Source organism: Meriones unguiculatus, chromosome 10, assembly GCF_030254825.1.
Source record: "Meriones unguiculatus strain TT.TT164.6M chromosome 10, Bangor_MerUng_6.1, whole genome shotgun sequence".
NCBI lineage: Eukaryota > Metazoa > Chordata > Mammalia > Rodentia > Muridae > Meriones > Meriones unguiculatus.
In genome coordinates, this window is record NC_083358.1 from 381193 (window position 1) to 407744 (window position 26552).

General features: G+C 39.7%; 1 protein-coding gene across 3 annotated transcripts in view; it reads right to left on the bottom strand.

Annotated features, from left to right (window-relative positions):
* Window positions 1–23143, bottom strand: part of Itgb1 (integrin subunit beta 1) — a 42474-nt gene extending 19331 nt beyond the window's left edge. The window contains exons 1-6 of one of the 3 annotated variants that reach the window (XM_060391762.1): window positions 23003–23143; window positions 22896–22963; window positions 7151–7217; window positions 6063–6148; window positions 2794–3016; window positions 331–501 (exon numbers count right to left, since the gene is read on the bottom strand). In XM_060391762.1, the coding sequence (XP_060247745.1) occupies window positions 331–501; window positions 2794–3016; window positions 6063–6148; window positions 7151–7217 (547 nt within the window). In that variant the 5' untranslated portion in view covers window positions 22896–22963; window positions 23003–23143. Of the gene's footprint in view, window positions 1–330; window positions 502–2793; window positions 3017–6062; window positions 6149–7150; window positions 7218–8119; window positions 8143–22895 lie in introns of those variants that run through there. The other 2 variants (XM_021647719.2, XM_060391761.1) reach the window with 2 other exon arrangements.
* Between the last annotated feature and the right edge of the window lie 3409 nt (window positions 23144–26552).

Below are 26552 nucleotides of genomic sequence, written 5' to 3' on the forward strand. Positions count from 1 at the left end.
ACATATACAACAATGCATGCCTGGAGGTCAGAGAATAACTTGCAGGGGCTCATTTTGGAGACTGAACTCAGTCATCAGGCTTGGAGGCAGGGACCTTTATCTACTGAGCCATCTCACCAACTCTAAATGTGTATCATTTTCTAAAGCAGAGTATAAAGGATGTACAGACTGCACAGTGGACAAGAGCTCTTGCTGCACAAGCCTAAGGATGAATTTGGATCCTAGCAGCCAGGTAAAAGGCCAGGTGTGGCCACACACCTCTGCATTCCAGCACACACAGACAAACACAAGCATGCACACAAATGAAAACTATGTTCCCAACATTCCTACCAATGCGGAAGTCTGAAGTAATCCTCCTCATTTCATTCATCAGATCTGTCCCAAGACTCTTCACATTCTCCAGATCATCTTTCATAGAGTAGGAGAGATCCATAAGGTAGTACAGATCAATAGGGTAGTCTTCAGCCCTCTTGAATTTTAATGTAAACTTCTGTGGTTCTCCTAATTAAATAGATTCAAAATTGAAATCAGGCCAGTAATCAGAATGAAATGGAAAAAATAAATAAGTTCAATTTACATGTTCAATGCTATAGTCTTAAGTGTGTAATTTTACCAAACCTAAGAATTTTGTTAGAGCCTCAACAGGCACACACTTGATAGTTTCGTTTAACAAACTATTTATAACATCTAGACACAGACAGGCAAAACGATAAAGGCAATACACCCTACCAGTACCCCACAAGATACACACAATTCTGCTACAGTTTGGATCTGCCCATGGGTTAGCACTATCAGGAGCCAGTGGAATGTTTGAGAGATAAAGACCAATAGCAGGCTTAGGCTACCATCTCCTAGTTGCCCCATTATGAAATTTCACCTCACCAAAAACTCAAGAGCAACAAGCGATTCTGCCAGTTGGAAAACTGTAAAAGAATAGGCCAAAATAAGTTCTTTCTTCTTGTAAGTTATTTCAAGTAGTTTTTACTATAATCGCAAGCTGATTTACACAAAAATTTGTGAGGAAAACAGAACACTGTAAGTTTTGGCAGAATGAAAGCAAGGCACACTATAGAGTTCAACAGACAGGTAGAGATTAAAGTTAGAAGTGAAATGTTCTCTGTGTAAAAAAAAAAAAGTCTGCTACACGTAGGTGAGTAACAATCAAGTCTTACTTTAGAGTTGTAAAAACAAAACAAAACAAAACAAAACAAAACAAAAAAATAGAGTTGTAAAAATAGAGGTAAAGCCTGAACTGAAAAATGAGGACAGTGAGAGGTAAAAGTGGTTACATGTTATTTACTTACAAAGCAGAGCTGGAAAGCAGCTTAGTGGTAGAGCATCTCACCCAGCACATGAAAAATTCCTAAATTCTATCTCCTGTACCACAAAATAAAGCACTTACAAACATGGAAGAAAATGAAGGTTTGGATGAAAAATTATTAGTCTTTTCTTCAAAACCACCTGGCTGACATGGAAGTGAGTGGAACTAACTTGCAAAGCCTACGCTGTTGCAGAACAAAAAGGAAAACCGACTCTTAAGGGAAATGCAGAGGGATAAAGGGAAGAAAACACAAAAAGGAAACTGGAAGCTATGAAAGGAAGTGAGAAATACCAGCAGTGACATCATACACTCCTGAGTTCAAGAGAGCCTCTTATAAGTACCCAATAGTGGTAGTAATGATTTGGGCCAGAGATGCCTCAAAGAGGACCCAGGTTTGTTTCCTAGCATTCATATGGTAGCTCATAAACATCCTCAACATCAGTTCCAAGCAATCTGATGACTTCTGACCCCTGTAGGCACCAGGCACACGTATGGTGCACAAAAGTATTCATACAAGCAACACACACAATTAGTAAACCTAAAAACATATTTAAAAGTAATGATGATTAAAAGAAAATGCAATTTAGACAAGCAATTAATGTCCTGATAAGGATCCAGTAGGTCTGTAGCTCCAAGATAATAGTGGTACTCCCCTAGAAAAGAAGTAGAAGTCTGTACTAAATACTTTTCCTGATACAAAAACATAGGAGAAGGAAGACTTATTTTGGCTCAGTTTCAGGGAGGCACAGAAGCACCCCCAGTGACCCACTCTGCCAGCCAAGCTCCACCAGCTGAAAGCTCCACAGCTTCCTAAAACAGCACTACAAGCCAGGGAACAAATGTTCACATACATGATTTTCACATTCAAACTACAATAATATCTACTTCCTAGGCTGAAGTTTAGCCAGGCAGCAGTAAGAAAAGGATGGAAGAATGACAGGCAGACAAAGGGCATGTTGTCAGAGGTGGATAGGCCATAAGTACTATTTTAAAAAGCATTAGTATTTAAATGGCACTAAACAAATCTATGAATTAAAACTTTGCTTTTATATTATAGTAACAGATGGACACTATTATTTTTCAGACTTAGTGATTTTAATTGGTGTTTTCTGAATCTTTAACAGGATTTTTATTTGCTTTCTGACAAGAAAGATTTAAATTACTGAAAGTGTATGTGTTATAAAAATTAAGGCCAGGAGTAGTGGCACATGCCTTTAATCCCAGAACTTGGGGAGCAGAGGCAGGCAGAACTCTTGAGTTTGAAGCCTGCCTGGTCTATACAGTGAGTAAGTTCCTGGACAGCCAGGGCTATACAGAGAATCCCTGTCTCAAAAAACAAAAACAGAGGTTATGTCTGCTAAAATTTAACTTATACTCTATCTTTGGTTCACCTCTAAAAATGAACCATCAAAAGACCGAAGAAAGGCTTGTATAAAGGTTGCTATGGAAAACTCAAGTGGGGATGGAAGTACCTGATCGCAGCTTCAGAAGCAGCTGTTGTGGTTGGATCTGAGTAATGTCTTCTGGCCGAAGCTTCTCTGCCATGCCTTTGCTGCGATTGGTGACATTTTTATTTTTTTTTATAGTCTGGGAGCCTCTGGGATTTTCTATGTCGCTTGGCTGGCAACCCTTCTTTTTTAAAGCTTCCAAATCATCACATCGCGCAGAGGTTGGCATTCCTTCTTGTAAAAATGTCTAAAGGATACATAAAACACTGACATCAATAAAAAAAAGTATAGCAAGCATTTTGATATGATTTTACTGCACGTACACAAATTACAAAAATCAAATGGCTTAACCTAAGGTAGTTCATTTTAAACTTAACAAAATCCACATCACTGTGTTCTTATATAAAACCAAGTAAAACCAACAGAGAAAAGTACTACCTTTCCCGCAGACTATATTTTATAAGTCCTACCTTTCAAGTTCAGCGTGTCATCACTAACTATCCTTCAGTTCTTAGCATGCTTGGCAGCCCGAAATTATAGGTAAGTCTACACATCAGACAGTGCTTTTTCCAAAACTTTTCCTTAGAAAAGTCCTTAGCCTCGTGTGGTGGTACACGCCTGCAATCTTAGCACTTGGGGAGGCAGATGGATCTCTGTGAGTTTGAGGCCAGCTTAGTCTGTAGAGTGAGTTACAGCCAGGACTACAATGAGAAACCCTATCTTGAAAAACAAAACAAAACAAAAAAACAAAAAAAGAAAGAAAGAAAGAAAGAAAGAAAGAAAGAAAGAAAGAAAGAAAAAAGCTTCTTAGATTTTTTTTTCATATTACATAACACCCTTCCCAGCAGAGCATTTTAAACAACTAGATGTTTAGGAAAAGCATATTAGCCTAAATATATCCCAATTAATAATGGTGTGTATGTGTGTAGGAAATACAGCATAAATTTTCCTGACTGAAATTTTTTTTGAGACAAAGTTTCTCTGTGTAGCCCTGGCTGTCCTAAAACTCACTCTATTGACCAGTCTATCCTTAAAAAACTCAGAGAGCTGCTTGTCTCTGCCTCTTTCGTGCTGAGATTAAAGGTATATGTCTCTACTGCCTGGCTGAAGATTTTATTAAATGCTTGCTACTAAATGTGATTTTCTTTTTATTGTTTTTCTTAATTTTTTTCTTGATTTTTATTTTATTTGTTTGGGTGTTTTGCCTGTGTGGGCATCTCATCACATGTATGCAGTGCCCACAGAGGACAGAAGAGGCCATCAGATCCCCTGAGACTGATGACTGTAAGCCACCATGTGGGTGCTGAGAACAGAGCCTGGGTTTACTGGAAGAACAGACAGGGCTCTTCTCTACAGCTCTCTCCAGCCCCCAGATTTCATATTTTATCTTCAACTTTTTTAAAGGTCTTAATACTCTATAAACAAATACACACACAAAAAAAAAAACAAGGTGGGGACTGGGGAAATGGCTTAATGGGAAAATGGCTTACTGGGTAACATAGCAGATATGCAAATGTGAGGACCTTAGAACTGATCCCTAGCATCCACATAAAAGCCGCACATGGCAGTGAACATATGTAACCCTGGTCCCCAATAACTGAGGAGGGAAACAGTAGTTCTCAGAGTCCCTGTCTAGGACCCAGTATCCAGCCCATCTAGCTGAAACAGCAGGCTCCATGTTCAGTGAGAGATCCTGTCACCAAAAATAAGTTGGAAAGCAACAAGAGAAGACACGCTGCTGTCTGCTCTCACCTCCAGCACACACACATGAATGTGCACATGTACGGCTAAAGACTAAAAATAGACAGTGGCTGTCAAAGTATTTAGGCAAATGTAACATGCCAAGAACATTTACACAATTATAGAGACAACTGGAAAAAATGACCAGGGTCAGGAGTCAAAACTGAAATAGGTTTATTTACTATCAAACCTCAAAATCCAACAAAGCACAAGCTTCTAAGGAACTCTCCATTTCCATTTTGTTGTTTTGCTTTGTTTTTCTTCAAAACAGTTTCTCTGTGTAGCCCTGGCTGTCCTAGAACTTGCTTTGTAGACCAGACTAGACTTGAACTCACAGAAATATACTTGCCTCTGCCTCATGAGTGCTGGGATAAAGATGTGCAACATCACACCAGCCACATTCCAAAATATTTAACCAATCCAAGGTGCTTCATAACACCTAAATAAAATTTCACTGAACACATTCCACAAGAACCTTTACTAACTAAGAAGTTGGGCCCCAGATTTCAGAAGTTCAAGTATTCAGCTCTGACTAGGTAAATTTCAACTACATATAAATTATGGGCCCATAAAGTGGATACTGTGGATGCCAGCAGCTGCCAGATAAATAGACCCTCTGAAGTGAACCCCTCTCTTTTAATCCACCATTTCTAACTGCAACAACTGGTTCCTCACTTTCCGGAGATGGAAGGTAAGAGCTTCCACCAGCCTTTCCTAAATGTTCCCAGTTTCACCGAAGCGCAACATTTGTAGGGGGACAGTACCATAAAAAGAAAACTCTAAAACTCTTTCATCAGATCCTGTTATATATGACATCCTACAATTTAGGCCCAAACACCTAAATAAGGAAATACACAATGAACCTTTGACCTAACATAACCTCAAATTAACTCACTGCACTTTTAGTAAGCTTTGTATAAGGGAACTCATCAGGCAAAGTGTATAAATCTTTATGCAAATTTGGAACTCTAATTTGCTTTTATTTCCTTCCACTGGGGCTAGGCTTTAAGGTTTCAAAAGTGTACACCTCTCCCAGTTAGCTCTCTCTGCCTCATACTGTGGATCAGGATGTAAGCTCTTAGCTACTGATCCAGTGCCATGCCTGCCTGCCTGCTGCTATGCTCACTGCCATGACGGTCATGGACTAACACTCTGCTATGAGCCCCAAATTACATGGGTTTGTGTGTTCACTTACTTTATTATAAGTTGCCTGGCTAACGGTGCTTTGTCACAGCAATAGAAAAGTAACTAAGACATGTACTATGTCAAACACCACAATGTTGACCACCACATATTAGTCAATAAATACTAATTCAAATACTGTATCTTTTTTTTTTCCCCTCTGTGTAGCCTTAGCTGTCCTGGACAACGCTTTGTCAACCAGGCTGTCCTCGGAACTCACTGAAATCTACCTGCCTCTGCGTGCTGGGTTTGAGGCGTGTGGCACTGTGCCCAGCTTCAGATGGTATATCTTATCTGGTACTTCGCAAGGATGAGGCTCTAAGTAAGGCTCGAAGACCAGAGAATAAATGGAACAGAATCAGAAATCTTACCGTATTTGCACACCACCCACAATTTGGCCCTGCTTGTATACATTCTCCGCAAGACTTGGCGTTTGCTTTTAAACATCTATTTTTATCTGTTAAAAAAAAAAGTTAAGTTTCAAAGAAAAAATAAATAGATCACAATGACAGAGACAGTGATATGCAGATAAACACATATTAAATATGAACATTCCAGCCTGGTTACTAAGCTACACTAGGCTACTCCAAAGGTGTGGTCTTTGAGATACAGGTTCTGGGTGGCTGCAGATTTTTATGTATCAGGTGTATCAAGTTTCCTAGTCAGTATCTTTCATCATTTTCACATGTCTATCCTGAGGTCAGATAATTCTAATTATTCTATTTACTATGCTTTTTTGAGATTTAGACAGTAGAACCAGGTATCTATTATTCCAAATGTAAGATGGTCATGGTTGCCAGAGAAATATAAACCATCTTCAGTTTGCCCCCTGCTGTTATAAATATGCTAACACTATAAAGACTTCATAATCAAAAAACAAGACTTTCTTCTAGAAAGGAAACTTCGAGGTTTTCTTTTGGTTTTTGCCTGCTCAGAACCCAGAGCTTTGACTGAACTACCTCTAACCCTTTGAAATTCTGTAAATTTGGTGGGGTGGGGGACAGCTGTGTCTAGCCCAGGCTAACCTAAAATTTAAGATCCTCCTAACTATCTCTGCCTCCCAAGTGCTGGGATTACAGACTCATGACACCATGCCCAGCCCACTTTCAATTTTTAGATGCCAATGGATATACCTTCATAATCCACCAAAGTACATGTTTATTTTATTTGCTTCTGAATATATTACATGCCTCTGCCATTGTTGTGGTCCCTCCAGCACTCTCACATTCTCCATGTGTTTTTGTGTGGTCTATGTAATGTCAGAGATAAAGACCCTTGGAGGCCCCTTGGAAACCTCTGCTTCTCATTCACAGTGCTACAGAATTTCAGATAGAATAGTGATCAAATGGAGCTTTTTTTTGGGGGGGGGGGTGTTTTTGTCCCCTGCCTCATCTAACTAACCAAAGACTATTGATACAAGATGAGGAAATAAAAAGGTAACAAGATTTTTTTTTTTTACCTGTTTGGCCAAATACAGAACAAATCAAGCTGATCAATCCAATCCAGAAAACCAGTTGCAAATTCATCTATAACAGAAAATGTGTATCATTATTGAGAAAATAGATTAAATAATTATGTTACCTTCTTTCACCTCTTAATCTGTTTCTCTCCAAACTTGTCTACACTGTCATCTGCCTTTCTTCCCCCGATAGTTACCATGCCTTTCACCTATACTACTCCAACACTTCAATAGCACACTTGCAGAATATGTTCCTATCTTCTCTAAATGAATTTCTTACTATTCAAGTTAATGTCACAAAATTATACCTGTTCTAAAAAAAAAAAAAAAAAACAAGTTAGTACTCCTAACAGCAAAAAGCTCTGGCAGCTTGTCCTGTAGTACATCCGTCCCCACAGTCTCCTGGGGTTCTCAGACCAACAAGCACAACCTGAGGATCAATCACGTCAGAACTGAATCAGCCTCCCTATGCTGACAACTCCTTTAGAGTTTTTATTTCTCCTCAGGCTGAAACAAAACATCATATGTAAGACTCCGATTCAATTGTTCAGTTAGCTTTCCTGCAATATTTTTTTTTTGAAGGAAAATTAACTGTGCATGGAACTGGTAAAGTACTCAGCTTTTATTCCTTCAACTTTCCACAACAAAAGGCCTTACTAGACCCAGAGTCTGTACTGTCCTTCAGAATCTCCTGGGGTTGGGAGGATCAAGTAAACTCTGTATGTTAAACAGGCAGCTTCTAATCACTAACTCTACTTCTACTGAACCAATGTTTTCATTCCTAATCAAGTATGTTCAACAATGGCTAACAGACTGGTCAGCTAACACCTTCAACTGCCTACTGTTCATGCACACCTCCAGTCTAGTATAATGCATATGCATCTGCCTCACCCACACAATGAAAGGGGCACAAGGAATGCTGGCATGGGCATAATGCCAGAACATAAGGGGCAGAGGCAGGAAAATTACCATGAGTTCAAGGTCAGTCTGGTCTACATGGCAAATCGCTGTCTTGAAAGACAGAGGAAGGTAGAGGCAGGCCCATCAGAAATACAAGGTCATCATCCTTCCCTACAAAGCAATTTCAGGACTTTTGTCTTGAGAAATGAATAAAAAAAATAAAGGCTCTTTAAATTCCATGTTAACAATAAGTATTTCCTTTAAAGTTCTTCATCAGCCCTTCCATCTCAAACAGCCCTTCCCAAAGCACAGACAACTTTGTTCTGATCACAGGCCCCTTTCATATGAAGAATAAAGGCAGGCATGGTCTTTTTATTCATTTTATTCATTATTCATGGTCTTTTTATTCATATTATTTATTTAGGACACGGTCTTAATCCTTTGGGGATAAACATCTTGCTCCTCTATTCATGCAGACTTCTCAGGGACAAGAGAGAGGTATCTAACCAAGAGGCTCTAGGCTCTAGGAGCCATCTACCTGCTATCAGGCTGTCTCCAGGAAATGAGTCCCTACGGGGGCTAGAAGGTTACTGCAGATGGCTTGGGACTACACCCAAATGGTGAATAAAACCTGGGTTAAGTTTCTTTAAACCATTAAGCATTACTTTAAACCATTTTGTCACAGACCTCTGTTTCTACATATCCTGATAGTTCAAAGAACCTACTAAGGCCCTCATGCCTCTAGAAATATGCTAAGCCCAGAGGCAGACAAAAAAAAAAAAAGTTCCAGTGTACAAGGGCAGCTTTGGAAACAGTCAGGGTCTGTAAACAGAGGAGCTGTTGTTGCTTGGCTGGGTTTTAGGGACAGAAAGAAGTAAGAATTCAGCAGGGCTCTAAGGACAATGACAATAACTAGAAAGAGCAGAAGCTGGAAGCATAAGACTGAGAACCTCACACTTGAGAGTGGCCCTGGCAGAAGCAGCACAACGGGCACCTGAACCAAAGTGCCTTGGGGGGACAGGATGCTGAGAAAAACCACATCACAGTCCAAATGGGTGTCCTTCCCAGGCCGAAAGCCGTAGGAATGGGGTAGCAAGGCCTATTCAGTATGCTAAGGGGCTTTGAGGGTCCCTATCAATGGTATCTCACTCAACACAACTCATTATCGGAGGGGGAAAATAGAAAAATGTCATGAGACATGGTCCTCAGCTTTTGTTTGCTTTTCATAACCAAAGGTTGTTAAATGGTCTGCTCTGAATTTCATCTTCACAAACACCTACAGTGCTGATTGGTATTAAGATAAACAGATTTCTCAAAAGAAATAAAGACAAAAAAAAGCCTAATTTTATCTTGCTTTAGATGCTTCATAAAACCTACTGAGAATATTTTTGTTTTAACAAAAACAATTTCAAAGTGTCTGTTATGACTCAAATCTGTAACAAATAATTAAACTGGTTAAGAAAACAGGCAATCTGGGCTGGATAGATGGCTCAGAGTTTAAGATCTGGTGTACAGGCAGAATGTTGTATAAATAATAAATAAATCTTAAAAAACAAAAAAGAAGAAAACAGGCAATAAATATGGTTTGGTTTGATTTTTCAAGACAAGGTGTTTTTTTTTGGGGGGGGGGTAACTCTAGCTGTCCTGAAACTCAATTTGTAGACCAGGCTAGCCTCAAACTCACAGAAATCCACTTACCTCTGCCTCCCCAGTGCTAGGATTAAAGGCATGTGCCATACTGCCTTGCTGGGAATAATATATTATGTATGTGTGTGTGTGTGTATCTCACACAAATATATTTTAATAATTTAATTTTATTATATGTACGTCTGTGTGAAGGTAACAAATTCCTTAGAATTGGCATTACAGACAGTTGTGAGCTGCCATGTGGTTGCTCGGAATTGAACCCAGATCTTTGGAAGAGCAAACAGTGCTCCTAACCATGGAGCCATCTCTCCAGACCCAGGGAGTACTATATTTTAAATCCAAATTATTATAGCCCAGAAAAAAAAAAAAAAAAACACCTAATAATAAACTCTTTCCTAAGAAAAAGAAAAAAATGAACTAGGTCCAGCCAATTAAATTACAATGTATCTGCTGATTGTTTAAAAAAAAAAAAAGTTAAAATATAACACTAGTTGGTCACATGCCTATAATCAAGGAGGCAGAGGCAGTCGGATTTCTCTAAGTTCAAGGCTAGCCTGGTCTACAAAGCGAGTCCAGGACAACCAAGGGTACACAGAGAAACCCTGTCTCAAAAGAACATATACATATATATAGTGTTTTTTATATATGCACATATATATGTATATATACCTATATATAATGTTGTACATGTATACATACATGTATATATACATATATTTCACTGTAAAAAGGTCAATAGACTCCTCAAAGATTTGGGTTTTTTTTTTTAATGTGTAAATTTTGGTTGGTTGTTGACTATTTCCTTCTTCTGTTAACTTCATTCCATTAGTCCAGAGAGTATTCTTGATTATTTTAATATTTTTGTATATTACTCTAATATATATCTCATGTCAAATACAGACAATTCAAAAAAGCAGATCTGGATCATAATGGCTAGTAGATTTTAATGATATAATCTAGAAGGCACCCCCACCCCCACTTAATGGCTTTTACCAGATGTTCTAGTTTTGCTGTCTGTTGCTATGATAAAACACTGACCAAAAACAACCTGAGGAGGAAAGGTTTATTTGGCTTACACTTCCAGGTCCATCACTGAAAGAAGTCAGCCAAGGAACTCACTCATAAAGTAACCTTGGGACAAGAATCGAAGCAGAAACACAGAGGAACACTGTTTGCTGGGTTGGGTCCTCTGGCTTGTTTAGATAACTTTTTTTTGGGGGGGGGTCAAGAGAGGGTTTCTCTGTGTAACAGAGTCTTGGCAGTCTTGGACTCTGTAGACCATGGTGGCCTCAAATTCAGAGATCCACCTGCTTCTGCCTCCCAAGTGTTGGTATTCAATGTGTGCGCCACCATGCCTGGCCCCAGATAACTTTCTTATCAGCCCAGGTCTACCCACAAGGTATAACCCAGCTGACAGTGAGCTAGGCCCACCTATATCAATTACCAATCAAGAATATGTCCCTGAAAATATTCTCACAAGCCAATCCAATGGAGGATGCTACTCCAACAAGGCCGTATCTCCATAGTGCCACCCCTATAAGCCTATGAAGGCCATTTTTTTCGAACAACCACAACAGTCTTTACCATATACATTATACAATAAAATATACACTATATTTTAAAAATCTTAAAGTACTTCTGAGATTTGGGTTATAAAATGAAAATGCCAGGAACTGAGTACGAGCAAACATGCAGGCAGAAACCAGATTACAAGGTTAAATTCTGTTTATTGTCATGTTTGAGAAATAGAAAAATGTGGGGCAAGATAAAACATGATAATATAAACACAGCAGAAAATTAGTGGGGATCAGGATGCGGGCAAGGTAGGTGCCTCACAGATAGGCAGAATTTACCACAGATATCACAGACATGTAGTACTTCATGCCTATAATCCAAACACTCAAAGAAATTGAGGCAAGAAGAATGAGAATCTAAGGCCAGCATGAATATATGGTGAAACCATATCTCAAAAAAAAAAAAAAAAAAGTAAAAGATAGCACATGTCAAAAAAATGCACACAATAGCAATGAGGAAGCACAAGCAAATCTACAAGTAGCTGGCTACTTATAGGCTCTGATATTCTGATATCTGCTTAGTTAAGGAAAGTGGGAGAAAGAAGCCTTTCCTTATAAAATAACAAAGTCAGCAATGGGAATAGAGCTGAAGGAAGAAATGATGCACTTGTTTTAGCAATGTGAAATATGAAAGACAGTAAGTCTAGGGAAGCCATCTGTAGGGAGGGAAGCCACATATGTGGATCTCAATAGACAGGCTGGGATTAGAGAGGGTTCATTATCTATGTGGTAACTGAAATTATAAAAAACTGCAAACTTAAAGTGGTAAATACATGGAAAGGGAAAAGGAAAAATGATAATGCCAGGCCTGCCTGGAGCAGTCACTCAAGACTACTGGGAACTGTACACTCTGAATATGGACATACTAGTTTTCACCACAGCAAAGCCACTGGCTATCAATTCCTTCTCAGGTTGGAAACCAGGATAAACTAGGGACACAGTAAATGGACAATAGCATTATCGAACAGAGCTTTGGGCGCCACAGCCACTGTACACTCTAATTTATGAAGGTATATTCTAATATTTTACTCATCTGTAACTACTTTTAATATAGGTTTTCAAATGGATATGGGGCCCAAGAGAACAAGATCTTAGTGTATTATGCACAGATACAGCACTAAGAAGTATGTGGCTCAAAGAAAATGCTCAACCCGAATGCCCTCTCCCTGGGCACTAGCTTTAATAGTAGCAAAAAGCACCATGCAAGCTTCCAAAAGAGGAAGGCAACCAACAGTCCTACCCAGTTAGAATGCCTATGAACCACAACAAACAGCATGGCACCACAATCCCAGTGCAGTAGTGGCATGCACACTTTGGTGTTAACCAACAGTTCTCTAATTGAACTTAAGACTGGCTTAACAAAAGGAAAACCATGCCTGGTACAGGAAATCTAGCTAACTACTCAGTTCTTGTGAAATCATAGCTATTGGAGGAGAATCTACCACCTCTAATTTACTAAACCAGCATAATCTCTAAGAACAATCTATAAACATCTGTCCTTATATCCACAGATCAGTGTAGTCTTCACCCCTGAGCAAGGAAACTTTTCTTTGCAACCAAGACCACTACAGAACCTGTTGAAACAAAGAAAGAAGGAAGAGAGAGAGAGAAGGAAGGAGGAAGGAAGGAAAGAGAGAGAAAGAAAGAAAGAAAGAAAGAAAGAAAGAAAGAAAGAAAGAAAGAAAGAAGAAAGAGAAAACAACAATCAAAACACAGAGTTGTGGAGCCTAGTCCCAATGGATACATCAACAAAATTCTCATGCCTAAAGTTCAGGGAACATTGAAGAAGAGGCAGCAGAAAGATAGCAAGAGCCAGAAGATCAGAATGTTTGCTGTTAGCTTGTGTCGCCTAGTAACATCAGAAGCTACACTCATGAGGCCTCTCCAATATGAATGCCCAAACATGAGCTGAACAAGGGTGACACCAATGGACATGCCAAACTGGAGAAAAGCCCAGAATTATATCCAACTGAGGAAAGCTGGGATTGGGAAAGGTAGTCCTTCCCAAGGAAGAGCACGCCCATTGGCTATCCAGTGCCAAATGATCAGCCCTGAAAATATACATACATGTAATCTTATATAAACTGGACAAGTTTTATAAATATAACACACAAACACTGTACATGTACTCATGCAATAACAATCAGTTAAAAAAGAGGCTATGAAGTTAATGGAGAGCAGGGAATAGTATATGGGAAGGTCTCGAGCAAGGAATGGGAAGGGAGAAATGCTGTAATTATAATATTGGGGGAAAAGATAATACTCAAAATGTTTTCCTGGAATATACCAAATTATATGCCCTGTTCTCTGGCACTACTCAGGAGCTCAGAAAGAAAGAAGAAACTGTTACCTGAACTCCTGAACTGAGAAGCTGTAGCCTGATTTTGTGCTTCACTAAGTATAATTTTCGAAGGCTTACTTAGCCACTATTTTAAAAGAATGAACATTCATCTAGAGTTAGAACTGATTCAGAGCACAGAAATGAAAAGTGCTTATGACATTCAATGAGTTTATTTAATAATAAACATTCAAAGTAAATGGAACTCAACAAGCTATTTTATTTTCAAATAGATAGTTCTGTATCTTGTTCCCACCAAAGCATCTCAAGCTAAGATTTATTTTTAAAAAGCATATTCAATTCTAAGATGGCATAATTCATTCCTGAGCAAAATATTAAGGATAGCTTACAAACCATCTATTTAATAAAAAAAATAGCGCCACATGTATGCAACAGATGCAATCTTTTAAAGCTTGATATATACAGATGGAGTAACCCTTCTTCAAATTGCATAGGAGTAGTGGACTTTTTTTAGATTCTGAAATAACTGCATATACTGAAATATCTTAGACCTGAGTCTAAACATAGAACACCCCTTACGTGGTGGCGCATGCCTTTAATCCCAGCACTCATGAGGCACTGGCAGGCAGATCTTCATGAGTTCAAGGCCTGCCTGGTCTACAAAGTGAGTCCAGGACAGCCAGGGCTATTTCACAGAGAAACCCTGTCTTGAAAAACCAAAAACACAAATCCAAACAAAAAACAAGTAAACAAACAAAGACCCTTATGTTTATAAGGTACCTTACATACATATCTGAAGTAGCTGTGTTGAATAGTAAATATTCAATTGTATAATACCTGCATACCTTTGACCCCTAAATGGACACTAGGTGCATAACTTCCCATTCGTGCCATGCTGACATTCAGAAATTTACATCTTTGACCACTTAAGATTTTCAGATAAAGGATGTTCAACTGATACTATTTTTGTAGAAATTAGTTATTCTTTAGAGGAAAATTACTTTAAAAATAAGGAGATGTCTCGGTCGGCAAAGCTGCTTACTACACACAAGTATAAGGAACTCAATTTAAATCTCTAGCAACCGTGTTAAAAGGTGGGTGTGCCCATAATCCTATAATGGGGAGTGGGCAGACAGAGACAAGGGGATGCCAGGGGGTGCTGCTCAAGCAACACAGCCAAATCTGAGCTCCAAGTTCAGTGACAGATCTTGACTCCAAAAAATAGGGTAAAGAACAATGAAAGAAAACACCCCTCTGCCAACCTCTGACTTCGACAAGGCATATGTAAGCCAACTCACATAAAATGAAGTAATCAACAGCTGGAGATAAAGATCAGCAGTAAAGCACTAGCTTGGTGTGTGCAAAACCCTGTGTTCAGTCCCTGTTACCACAAACAAGTATCCATCAGATTATTTCTTTCTAGGAAATATTAACGTGATATGGGAATATTTGCACTCTTTCCAATAAGTCAAGTGATTTGTCTGAGCCTAATAAATTTCCAACAATGAAGGTTTTTATTTGAAGTTGAGAACATGCATGGTTCATGCCTGTAATCCCAGTTCTTTAAGGCTGAAGAGGATTTCTGTAAGTTTGTAGCTAGCTTATTCTATACAGTGAATTCCAGGTTGGTTAAGCTACAGTAAAATAATAATAACAATAATAAATATGAATATAAAAAATTAATGTATCTGATCCAAAGATCACAAAAAATCTGAAAACTGAAGAGTTCACTAACAATGATACCTTATGAAAAAAATATGACGATAAAGCAAATTTACAATTCATGACTAGTGATGATTCCACCATCCCAAGGAATTCAGAACTCCAGGAATATAATCAATAAAACAAGATCAAATCTGAGATGTCACACAAAATACACACTACTAAAGGAAACAAACAGCCAACATAACAGAATGTGTGGTGACTGAACAGACAACTGACATCTACCTCCATCACCCTCAACCGAAAGTATCAAACTCAAATCAAACACTACAACGTAAACTTAGTAACTGCTGAAGAATGGAATTTGAAAAGAAAACATTTTAAAAATCACTATTAAGCCAAAATATGAACAGCCAGTGCACAGTGAGAGAAAAACTGCCTTCCTTCCCAGCGCCATCCGCTATCAACACTTTATCACCTAGGAAGTGAGTCTCCAAACTACCCTAATAAGCAGCTGTCCCATTATGTCTTTCCGTCTTTCTTCATTTCTTCCTTTCTTTCTTTCTTCTTTCCTTTCTTTCTTTCAAACTTACAGTGATCGCCTGCCTCTGCCTCCCTGAGTGCTGGGATTACAGGTGTGCACCACTGCACCAGGTTCAGATTTTTGTCTTTCTTTCCGGTTTTTTTGTTTGTTTGTTTGTTTGTTTCTTGTTTTTCCCTGTGAATGGGGGAAATGTGAATTATCAAACATTTCAGTTAACGAAATTAACTTTATTCCCAAATGTAAGTGTGAAGAGATCTTGCAAAAGTTAACTCCCTGGGGGCTGGAAAGAAGGCTCTGTGCTTGCTGCTCTTGCAGAAGACTTGGGTCCTGTTCCCAGCATCCACACCTGGCAGCTTACAACCATCTGTAATTTCAAATCCAGGAAATCCCAACACCCTCTTCTGGCCTCTGCTGGCAGCAACACACGCACAAGTGGATACATGCAGGCACATACACATAAAAAAAATAAATCTTTAAAAAAGAAAGTTAACTACTTGTTAACTTTTATATATTTTCTTTATATGTAATTTCAATTAGGAGGAATTTTGAGTTACATTTCTACACTGAATAATCTACTGGTGTTGGTTTAATGTTCTTAATAGAATGTATACAATTTACCCTTGTTCATTCAAATGCTGATTTCTCTACCCCACTCTTTGGTTTCAGTCTGGACATTGTATTGTGATGCTTATTGTAAGCATCACCTGTATCAAGTTTGTATCAAGTTTGTGTCAACGTGCCACCGTTTGTTTTCTATATTGTCAATTAAACAACCAGTGCTGAGCAACAGAGAGAATAGGGTGGAACATCCTGGTCTGGAGAGGGCAGAGAAGGAATCAAGCGGGGGTAGAAAAGGAGGAAGAGAGAATCTGCAGGAGAGGTCTTAGAACCACATGGAGAGATGAACGGGATCTAAGATATGACTAAAAACAAGTATAATGGGTGAAATTTGAATGGTATAAAACTATGCAGGCTTGGAGGTTTAGGACGGAAAGACTATTGCCCAGCATTGTGCTCTAAGTTAATTAAATAAATCCCAGTCTTTGTGTGCTGCTTTGGGTATACAGCTGTTTAGGAATAACCTCTGGTTAACTAAAAGATAAACCATAGTAAATATTAATATCCACAACATACTGGTTTAAAGAGATTATTCCAAAAACTGTTTTTTTATAAGGTTCACTTTAACCACCACCTTTTATTCTATCTTTCTTCTCTCACCCTGCAGTGGATGGAACAAGCACAACTAGGCAAACTTTATACAACAGATGTTTAAAAACATAACTACACGGAAGTCACTTCATTTTTCATTTTACTCAAGACTAGGCGAGAGGTGAATCCTATTTCAGAAGTTTGAGAAGAGTAAAATATTACCCTGATGGAAAAGTTTTCGCAACAAATATTTCTGTACTGATTTTCTTATTTCTGACAAGTATTTAGTGATCACAGGGATGGGGCAGGGGACTGAATGACTATTTAATATGTGTTTCTCAACTTGTTTTGTTGTTCCATGTTAAACACTGAACCTATGGCCTTGCAAGTATAAATAGACCAACCCCAAGAATGTAACTCTTTTAAAGTCATGCTTCCATGCTTTTTTAATAAGGATAACTCATTCCTTTACCAACTGTAATATGAGACTACTAAATGTACAGTTTCAAGCTTCAATATTCTAATAATCAAATAGTATAGTACCCCACAACTGACCTCTAAGACAGGCCAAAATCATATCATGAACTAAATCATACATAATTTATGTATGTTTTAAAAAATACTGGATGTATTAGAAAGAGCTATTAACATCCTAATTTCAGAGTATGAAATTAAATGTTCAATAAGCATGTATGTAAACTATGAAATATGTTCTGTGCTTCAAACGGCATGTACTGGAATTTGCATGTAAATATTTTCACCCTTAAACTTAAAACTACACTCCTTAAGCAAAATGCAATGCAAATTTTCTTCTTCTTTATGACTTTTACTTGTTTTTTATTTTGTTTTGCTTGGGGCTATCAATCTTCAACAGCCACAATAAACAGAGTTTATTCTTTAAAGAACATAATCTTGATGTTGCATAGCACAAAAATGGCAAACTTCTAGTAATACTCAATGATGTATTGTTATTTTTACTATTTTTTAACTAACTGCATCCATACACATGTCATACCTTGCTGGACTAGATGAAGATCTCAGGCCTTCATTTTTTAGCTCCATGATACACATACACAGTCATATGCAAGTAATATTTTGTTAAACATTGCTCTACCTCCCAACTACATTGTCTTTTGATCTTTTTAAATACATCATTCATCCATACCTTAGCTTAGGGCATTCCTCACTCAGACCTCATCTTCCCCACAAAGCCTTCCAAAACTACATAAGCCATGGCTGAACTTTTCCTCAAAAAAACCTGGCAGGGTGCACTGTATAAACTATTCTTTGGTATTTGTCATATTCTCCTGAGTGGAACACAACTGTCCCAACTAAGGAATTCACTCAAAATCAAAGACATGCCAACCCCTCAATTTACGCTGAACACCATGTTCTTTCAGTGATTGCCACTCAGTACACTGATTAGCTAATGCAATGCACAACTGAAGACACCCTGACAAAGAGCAGCCAGTAATAGATTTGACTAATCAGCCCTGGTACAGAGTCTTCCTGGGTCATTTGCACAGAATCTATACTTTTTTGGCAAGAGTGCTTTCATTTCTCAGAAGTAAAAATCCTGCATGAAGGGGTCAGCTAATTTACAAAATGGCACATCTATACTTTCTTATAATGAAACAGGAAAATGGTTGCTTAGGGTTGGAGAAATGGCTCAACAATCAAGAGCACTCACTGCTCTTCCAGACAACCCAAGTTCAGTTCACCAGAACTGAACTTGTATCAAGTGGCTCACAACCATCTGTGTAACTCTAGATGTAGGAAATCCAAAGCCTCTGGCCTCTGAAGGAACCTGCATTTATGTGTACAAATACATATGAAGACACATATCTACACATATTAAAATAACTGGGAGGCTACAATCAGGATGTAAAGTGAATAAATACTTAAAAATTTTAAATTACTTATCTTGAAAGAACAAAAACTGTACTCTGTAATACTTAGATCACAAAGCCACTACCTCTTATCTTAAAGTGAAGTAACAGTGCAGATGTGAAACCAAAGCCTAGGGAGTGGTGTGCTAATGTTATAAAAAATCCAGGGTCAGAGCCTATACTGAAACCCAGGTTTCCCAGTGAGAAGCCTCTCCTAAATAAAACTGGGGCTCCCGGGAAGCAGGTATGGAAATAAACTAGTCTTTAAACATGCTAATTGCTGGAAAATCCCACAAATCCCTACACACTCTCTAAAATGGCAAGAAACCAAAAGTTCAGAGAAGAAACTGGGAAAATGAACTGATTTTCCTAGAGCCTTTTCTACTCTATGCTCTGATGCTTTTAGTTATAGCCTATACTTACAACCAGCATTGATCGATGAATAATACCAAACCCTACATGAATGACTGAATAACTCCCTACATGATGAATAATTCCCAAATCCTAGGCTACACGTCTCTACCTATGATCAATTTTTAAAAAGCTTAGCACTGTATATCCTACCCTCTTGTGGTAGTACTGCCTCCCTGGGTAAATGCACCACCTAGCCATTCACCTTTCTGTTTCCCTCAACATGAACCCCATCTCACCAATTCTCCTTCCTAAACAGCATAATTCTCATTTCCCCACTGGCTAACACTTGGAATCTCTAAGATTTTTGAGTTTCACCTTTGTCACACACACACAAAAATCCATGTGCCCATTATTTTATAAATTAACATAACATGCTCTATAGAAATACAGTAAGATTATATAGTATGATAAACACTTTGAACTTTTAAAAGCTATAACCAGAGAATGCTCTTATAAAATGTTCTTCATTTCAGTCCAATGAGTCATTTTACATATCCCTTGGGTTAAAAACCTATATTTTGAAGCCTTGGTATAATGGGACTGCTCCTACAAGTACGAAGTGTGTGCGTGCGTGCGTGCGTGCACATATATACATACATGCTTATATTTATGAAAATGTTTATATTTATAATATATAATATGTACATTATATGTGCATACAGATATGTAAGCATATATGTACGCTTACACATGCATGTAAATTTGAAGGGGCCTCTTTTCTCATGTACGCATTTCATGATATACACAACAGACATACTGGTAAAGATAATTATCCTTATCTCCTAAAGCCATACACCAAAAATTAAGTTTTCAAACTGTGAGAAATTTACAAAGTACAGTTTTGTTCTTTTTCATGCAGCTTCTGAAAGTGAAGTGCACTGCTCTTATCTACCTACCCCAATCTCTAACCAGTTCTGTGGACTGTCCTTTAAACTCAGTACATTCTCTACTTCCTGAACCTGTATTTTGCTACAACTTCAGATCTGCTCCAGAGGATTCACTCTTGCCTCCCTTTAGCCTCATATAATAGAAAACACTAATATAATCAACTCTGAAACTTAATATTTGCAGATAAACAATAAAAGCTTATTTTAAAATATTCACAATATAATCTTGGATTCCATCCATAATGAGTCTTCAAATCAGCTGGGCTTGTTACACATCAATTCTAAGGGGAAAAAAAATCCTCTGAAACTTTTACCAGTTTCAACATGTCTATCTCATCCCTCTGGCAGCATAGTTAAGACCAGTCCACTCACAGAACACTAATAAAAGTATTTTCTCCAGACCATATACTATGTTATACTCCTCCCTCTCTGCATGTAAGCCAGGGAGGGTTCTGTTAGAGAAAAGGCCAAACAGTAAAGGAACTACATTAGGCAGCAAGCATTCCTGACAACCTTATTAAGTTAATCTGTCAAGTTAACTTTCCTAGTAATAAATAATGAGGAGAGGGTGTTAATCAACACAGAACTACATTTTCATTTCAGTTATGTTGATTCAGAACAGATTCAAATTAGGCTGACCAGAAAATAAAAAAGATAATTGGTGCTAAAAGTACTAATCCAGTTATTTTTCAACTTTGTTGATTCTGTACTTTTCATGTACAGAACACTAAACATTAAAAACAACTTGGGGTGCAGGGGATGGACAGGCAGATGCTCAGTGGTTAAGAGCACTAGCTGCTCTTCCAGAGGACCTGGTTGCATTCCCAGTACTCACATGGTGGCTCACAAACATCTGTGGATCCAGTTCCAGGGGCCTCCACAGGAGCTGCATGCACACGGTGCAAACTTACATGCAAGCAAACACCCATCCATACAAAATAAACAAGTTTACTATTATAAAACTTTACAAAAGAAAACAACCTGGAACAGCAAGACAGCTCAGCACATGAAAGTGTTTTTCCAAGCCTGGCAATCTGAATTCAAACCCTGGAATGCAGAGCATGGTGGAAGAAAAAAAAATAAAACTCACAAATTTATCCTCTGACTTCCACATATGGGTGTCATGGCACACACCCAAATAATCATAAATTAAATTAAAGAAACCATCTTAGCTGTGCGTGGGGAGCACTCATTTAATTCTGGAGTTGAGGAGGCAGAGTAGGGTGGGGTGAAGTTCTGGAGTCTGACTTGGACTACAAAGAGTTCCAGAACAGCCAGCACTACACAGGGAAACCCTGTCTTAAACAAACAAACAAAAAAATTTCTCAACAACACAGATTCTTCAACTGTAGGCCCGTGAATTCAACAGATAAACTGGACTTCGTTTTCTACTTACATGAAAACTAACATTCTAGTATCTTCTACTCTTCCCAAGTGCCTATACACAAGGTACCATTGTTTTTATCTGTTTTCTGTTTGTCAATTATTTTGGTCATTTACCATTTATGAATGAATCGAAATTCCTCATAAACATGAATATCAAACTGAGATTCTTAGTCGGTCCTTCCCATCTAGCCTTGATGTCCATCAATGTTCAGTAGGTAACTTTCAACTAAAATGTCTTAGTCCTTTCTATATGATCTATTGTAATGGCTGTGTGCAATTTAAGAAATAAATCTAATCAAAATTCATCTAACATTTATTTTTGTCCTATGCAAGCAATAGCAACAACAACAAACAAACAAAAATACTTAGTCATACTACCTTCTTCATACCCAAGTGGAATGGCAGTTTAAAGAAACCTTCCTAATGCTACCAAAATATTCTGAAGTTTGTAGATCTTTTTAATGTAGCAAGGCGCAATGAAAAGGAATCAATATATACGGGCATTATTGTCTAAGCTTGCGGTTTTACATTTTAATGTCTTTTTTTTTTTTGAGACAAGTTCTCACTACATCATGAAGCTCAGACTGGTATTGCACTGGAATCCTCTTGTCCTATACAATGCCTTACATCAGTAAAGTTACTTACCTCCAGAGTGCTCTGGAGGTAAACCCATGAACTCTCCAAATTACATACACTCCTGCACCTCGATTTCTTCATTTGCAAAAGGAGACAGACAATCCCAGTACCACCATGGATCAGGGTCTGCACTGCGGTCATACATATAAACACCCGCTGGGAGCTGGGTCTGAGTGTCACAAATATTATTATAATTGGTGTAGGAGCGCCTTTTCTCTTTTGTAAAAGAGGAAACGGAAATAGTATATTTATTACTCATTTTAACACTATGTGCTGGGTTTCAAATCAAAAGTTCAGATTCACTAAGGCTTTCGGGATCAGAGCAGTCATAAGCCCAGCCTGTCACTAGGAGGCATGAGAAAGAGTCGGCAACCACACTACACGAGGCCCCAGGCGGGCACCGCCTCGCGGACCACGGGCGCCGCGGCCTGGTCCCGGGGTCCCGCTCTGCGCGCGGGGAAGGCGCCCGCCGGGCACCGACGGGCGGAACCCCTCTGAGGTCACAGAGCACCGCAACCCCTGCCGTACCCACCCTACCCCCGCCACGCCTCGGTGTGACAGGCGGGGCTCAAGACCCTCCCTCAGGGAGACCCTGCCTGACACAGGCCGGGTGGGGCGGGGAGCGGCAACGGGACGTGGCAGTGCTCCGGGGCCCCTAAGACCCGGCTCCGCTCGGCCCAGGTCAAAAAATAGACTCGCCTGGTCAGCCCTCGTTGCCCAGAGCCCACGCCCGCACGTCCACTCGCCCGCGGCCTTACCTTTACGCGTGCGGCCCGGGCTCCGCAGCGTTCCGCCTCTTGGAAGGTGTCCGCCGGTGTCGGCGGGCCTCGGCCCTTCGGCGGGTCTCCGGCCGGTGTCGGCGGGCCTCGGCCCTTCGGCGGGTCTCCGGCCGGTGTCGGCGGGCCTCGGCTTCTCGGATGGTCTCGGGCGGTGTCGGCGGGCCTCGGCCGCTCGGCGGGTCTCAGCAGCAATACAGCGCGTGGGCGGAGACTCGGCCGGCCGACTCCCTCAGGAAGCTGCCCAAGTCCCGGCCCCGCCCCGTCGCGAAGTTCCCACTCCCGGGCCGCCCGGCATTTCTCTCCCTCCGGAAATGCATTCCTCCGCGTCGCGTCATCCACTCCCCCCCCAAGGAGGTGGGGAGGCAGCAGGAAGAAAGAAGGTGGGGCGGGCTGTAGACAAAGCGGGTCAGCTCGGCCCTTCCAGCCAAGGGCTTGGCCCTATGGCGCTGAGGGTGCAGGCTGCCCGCGAGAAGGCCCAGCCGAAGCCTTTGTTCCGTCCCCTGGGATCCCGGGCCTGACTTGTGTATGGCTGAGGGCCAGGAAGAATGGGGTGGTATCTAGCGTCCCTGTCCCTCTAAAGTTGCAGCCTTCCGCTCCACGCCTGCTGTGCCACCCTGCCCGAAGGGAGCTACTTTTGCTCAGTTTTCTATTTGGATGGCCAAGTATGAAAGGGAAAAATCTCGTGTTTACGGATTCGTTTTCTCTTTTCTGGAAAAAGAATTGAAAAGAAACTAGCTAATCTAGTTTAGACTCTAAATGTGAAGCTTGAAACTTGTACTCGGCACATCATACCAAAAGCTGTGTGGCAGGCAGATGCCATCAGCTTACCCGAATAGTGTGGGCTGCCAGTAAGAAGCAGGGCATCCTACCAAAAAGACAACTCTTACTGCCAGGTTATGAACCCTAGAAATAATGTTTCTGTTTTGGAAGAGTAAAATTGGAATGCTCAGATAATACAATAGAAAAATAATCTCTATGGAAAAGTTATATATAGCCCATCAGCAAATCAAATGTGTTGTTTAAACTCTTAAGAAATGAGCATCATTTTCTTAATTAGTAAATGGCAGAGCTTAAGAGGCTGCTACTTTTGCATCAGCAGCTCAGCCCATGTAAAGATCAATGACTTTGCCTTTAAAGGTATTGATTTTACCACGTAAGAGTTAAACCATTTGTCCAGTCTCTACATGGGAAACTACTGTATAAACGTGTAATCCATGCTTGGCATACACACGGTAAATACAGGCATATATACATATATATGGGAATTACATTTCACAAAACTAGAAAAGGTGAAAGCATCTTCTCAGTTCCTAATTTTTCTGTCTCCAAATAAGCAAATAGCGAACAAAGAGTCATATAATGCAGAGAAACTGGAAGTTTCTTGATTTGGCAAGTTTTTGTCTTGGTCTTGAGAGCTTCCTTTGAGTAATGACCCTCAACAGTCCACAAAAAAAACTGTGGAAAGCCAGTCTGCTATACAGCCACCTGCTGGGAATGTGTCCTGTGTGTCAGGGAATTTGGCTAGCTTTTTTAACTTTCGTTTATTTGGTGGTTTTTTTCGATTTTGTTTTGTTTTGTTTGTTTTCTTTGATAGAAAAAAAGAGTCCAGTGCCTTGTGTATGCCAGGGGCTTTGCCCCTGAACCACACTCCAGCTGACTAGGTTGTCTTAAGGCATTAGGCAACACTTCACTTCTCTGCATCCTTAAGATTATGCTGGAAAGTGGCAGAATACTGGCCCCAGCTTCAGCTAGCCAGTAAATCTTTTCCTTTTTCAGGTAAGTTAGTAGTGCCTGGCTCAAGGCTTTATGTATCATGGGGGCATATGAGTAAGGCTGTCAGTTCTGGCCCTGCTTCCTGTACTCCATATATAGCATCCCTGCTTTTTCTTGGCTCAGGCCATCGGGGTTTGTTTCCACTGGGTGTAAGCATTCCTTGCCAGCACTCAGATACTGAACATTTTTAAGGGCCTAGAGGGAGCATTGTTTGGGGGCAGCTCTCTGAAAACACAGAGTTTGTCCAGCTGTAGAAGGAACAAACTCTGTGCCTTCCTAAATAAGAAGGAGTATGCTAAACACGAGCAGTTGAAAAGCACTGAAGTTATTTTGGGGAACAAGGGTCATTCATTACAGGAAATGAGGACTGCAGAGAGGGCTAGTGACTATGAGACAACATTGTCTCTTTCTTCAGTAGCTGGGGAAAATGTATAAGTTACAATTTTGAATTATAAACAGCTTCTTTTTAGGTTAGATTCCTTAAGAAACAGGAAAGACTGCTTTTCCTAAAGAAAAAAAAAGGATGTATATTTCTTAGGAACATCTCCCATCGTTCACTACCCCAAGTTAATCCTCAGATCTTTTATCAGTGTGAATTCTTGCCCCACTAAGTCCTTGCTTCAGGCAGATAAATGAGATACCGAGACCTCAAAAATTTTAAGCAGAATTTTGTTTATACATACGTACATATCTGCATTATTCTGATTTCAGTTTTATCTTAGTGGCAAAATATTAAGAAACATTATGTTAAGCACATATAAATTACATTGCACAAATGGTCCATTTTATAAACAAGGTGCCTAAATGAACATCTTTGTTGCTGCGCTGGGATTTTGAGCTATGCATATCCACTAATCTTACCTGAAACAAATTTCAAAATATTAACTAGGTCTTCCAAATATTTCTTTATGGTAAGATTTTCATTGCATATTATTTATATGTAGAAATAGAATTGAACACAAGATCAAACTACATAGCTAACAAGCTGTTCGTACTTTTCAAAGCTAACTGGGTGGTGGTGACACAGACTTTTAATCCCAGCACTCAGAAGGCAGAGGCAGGCAGATCTCAGTTCAAGGCCAGCCTGGTCTACAGAGTGAGTTCCTAGGCAGCTAGGGCTACCCAGAAAAATCCTATCTCAAAACAAAACAAAAACTATTTCAGATTTTCAGTTTAATGACTTTGGGTGTGGTTCAATGGTAGAGCACAAAGGTCCAGGGTTCAAGTGCCAGCACTGAAAAAAAAAAAAAAAAAAGGATCAACATTTTAGACAGAACTGACATGCCTTCAAGTTATATCTAAAACTCATCTAGAATGATAGAATGAGGGCTGAGATATATGACTCAGTAGAGCATTTGGCAAGCAAGTGAGAGACCCCAAGTTCAAGTTCTAGAACCACCAAAAGAGAAATAAAAAATGAAAAAGAATAGAGTTGGAGAGATGGCTCAGCAGGCAAGAGCACTTGCTATACAAGTGTAAGGTCCTAAGTTCAGACCCCAGCACCCAAATAAAATGCTGGACCTGGCCACTGGCTTGTCACCCCAGGACTATGGGGGATGGAGACAGGAGGATAACTGTGGCTTGCTGGCTGCTAAACTGGCTCCAGATTCAGTGAAAGAGATTCAGTGAAAGAGTCTGTCTCAAAGGAACAAGATGAAGACTGATAGAGCAGAACACCAATATCCTACTCTGGCCTCCACACACAGGTGTGTGTGTACACATGCACATGCTCGCACATGCTCTCACACACAGGTGTGCATTCACCACACACACTAACACATAGTTACAAAAAGTTAAAATGAAAAGGACTAAAAGTCAGCCTTATTAGTTTTTTAAGGATAAACATAAATTTCACGTCCTAGT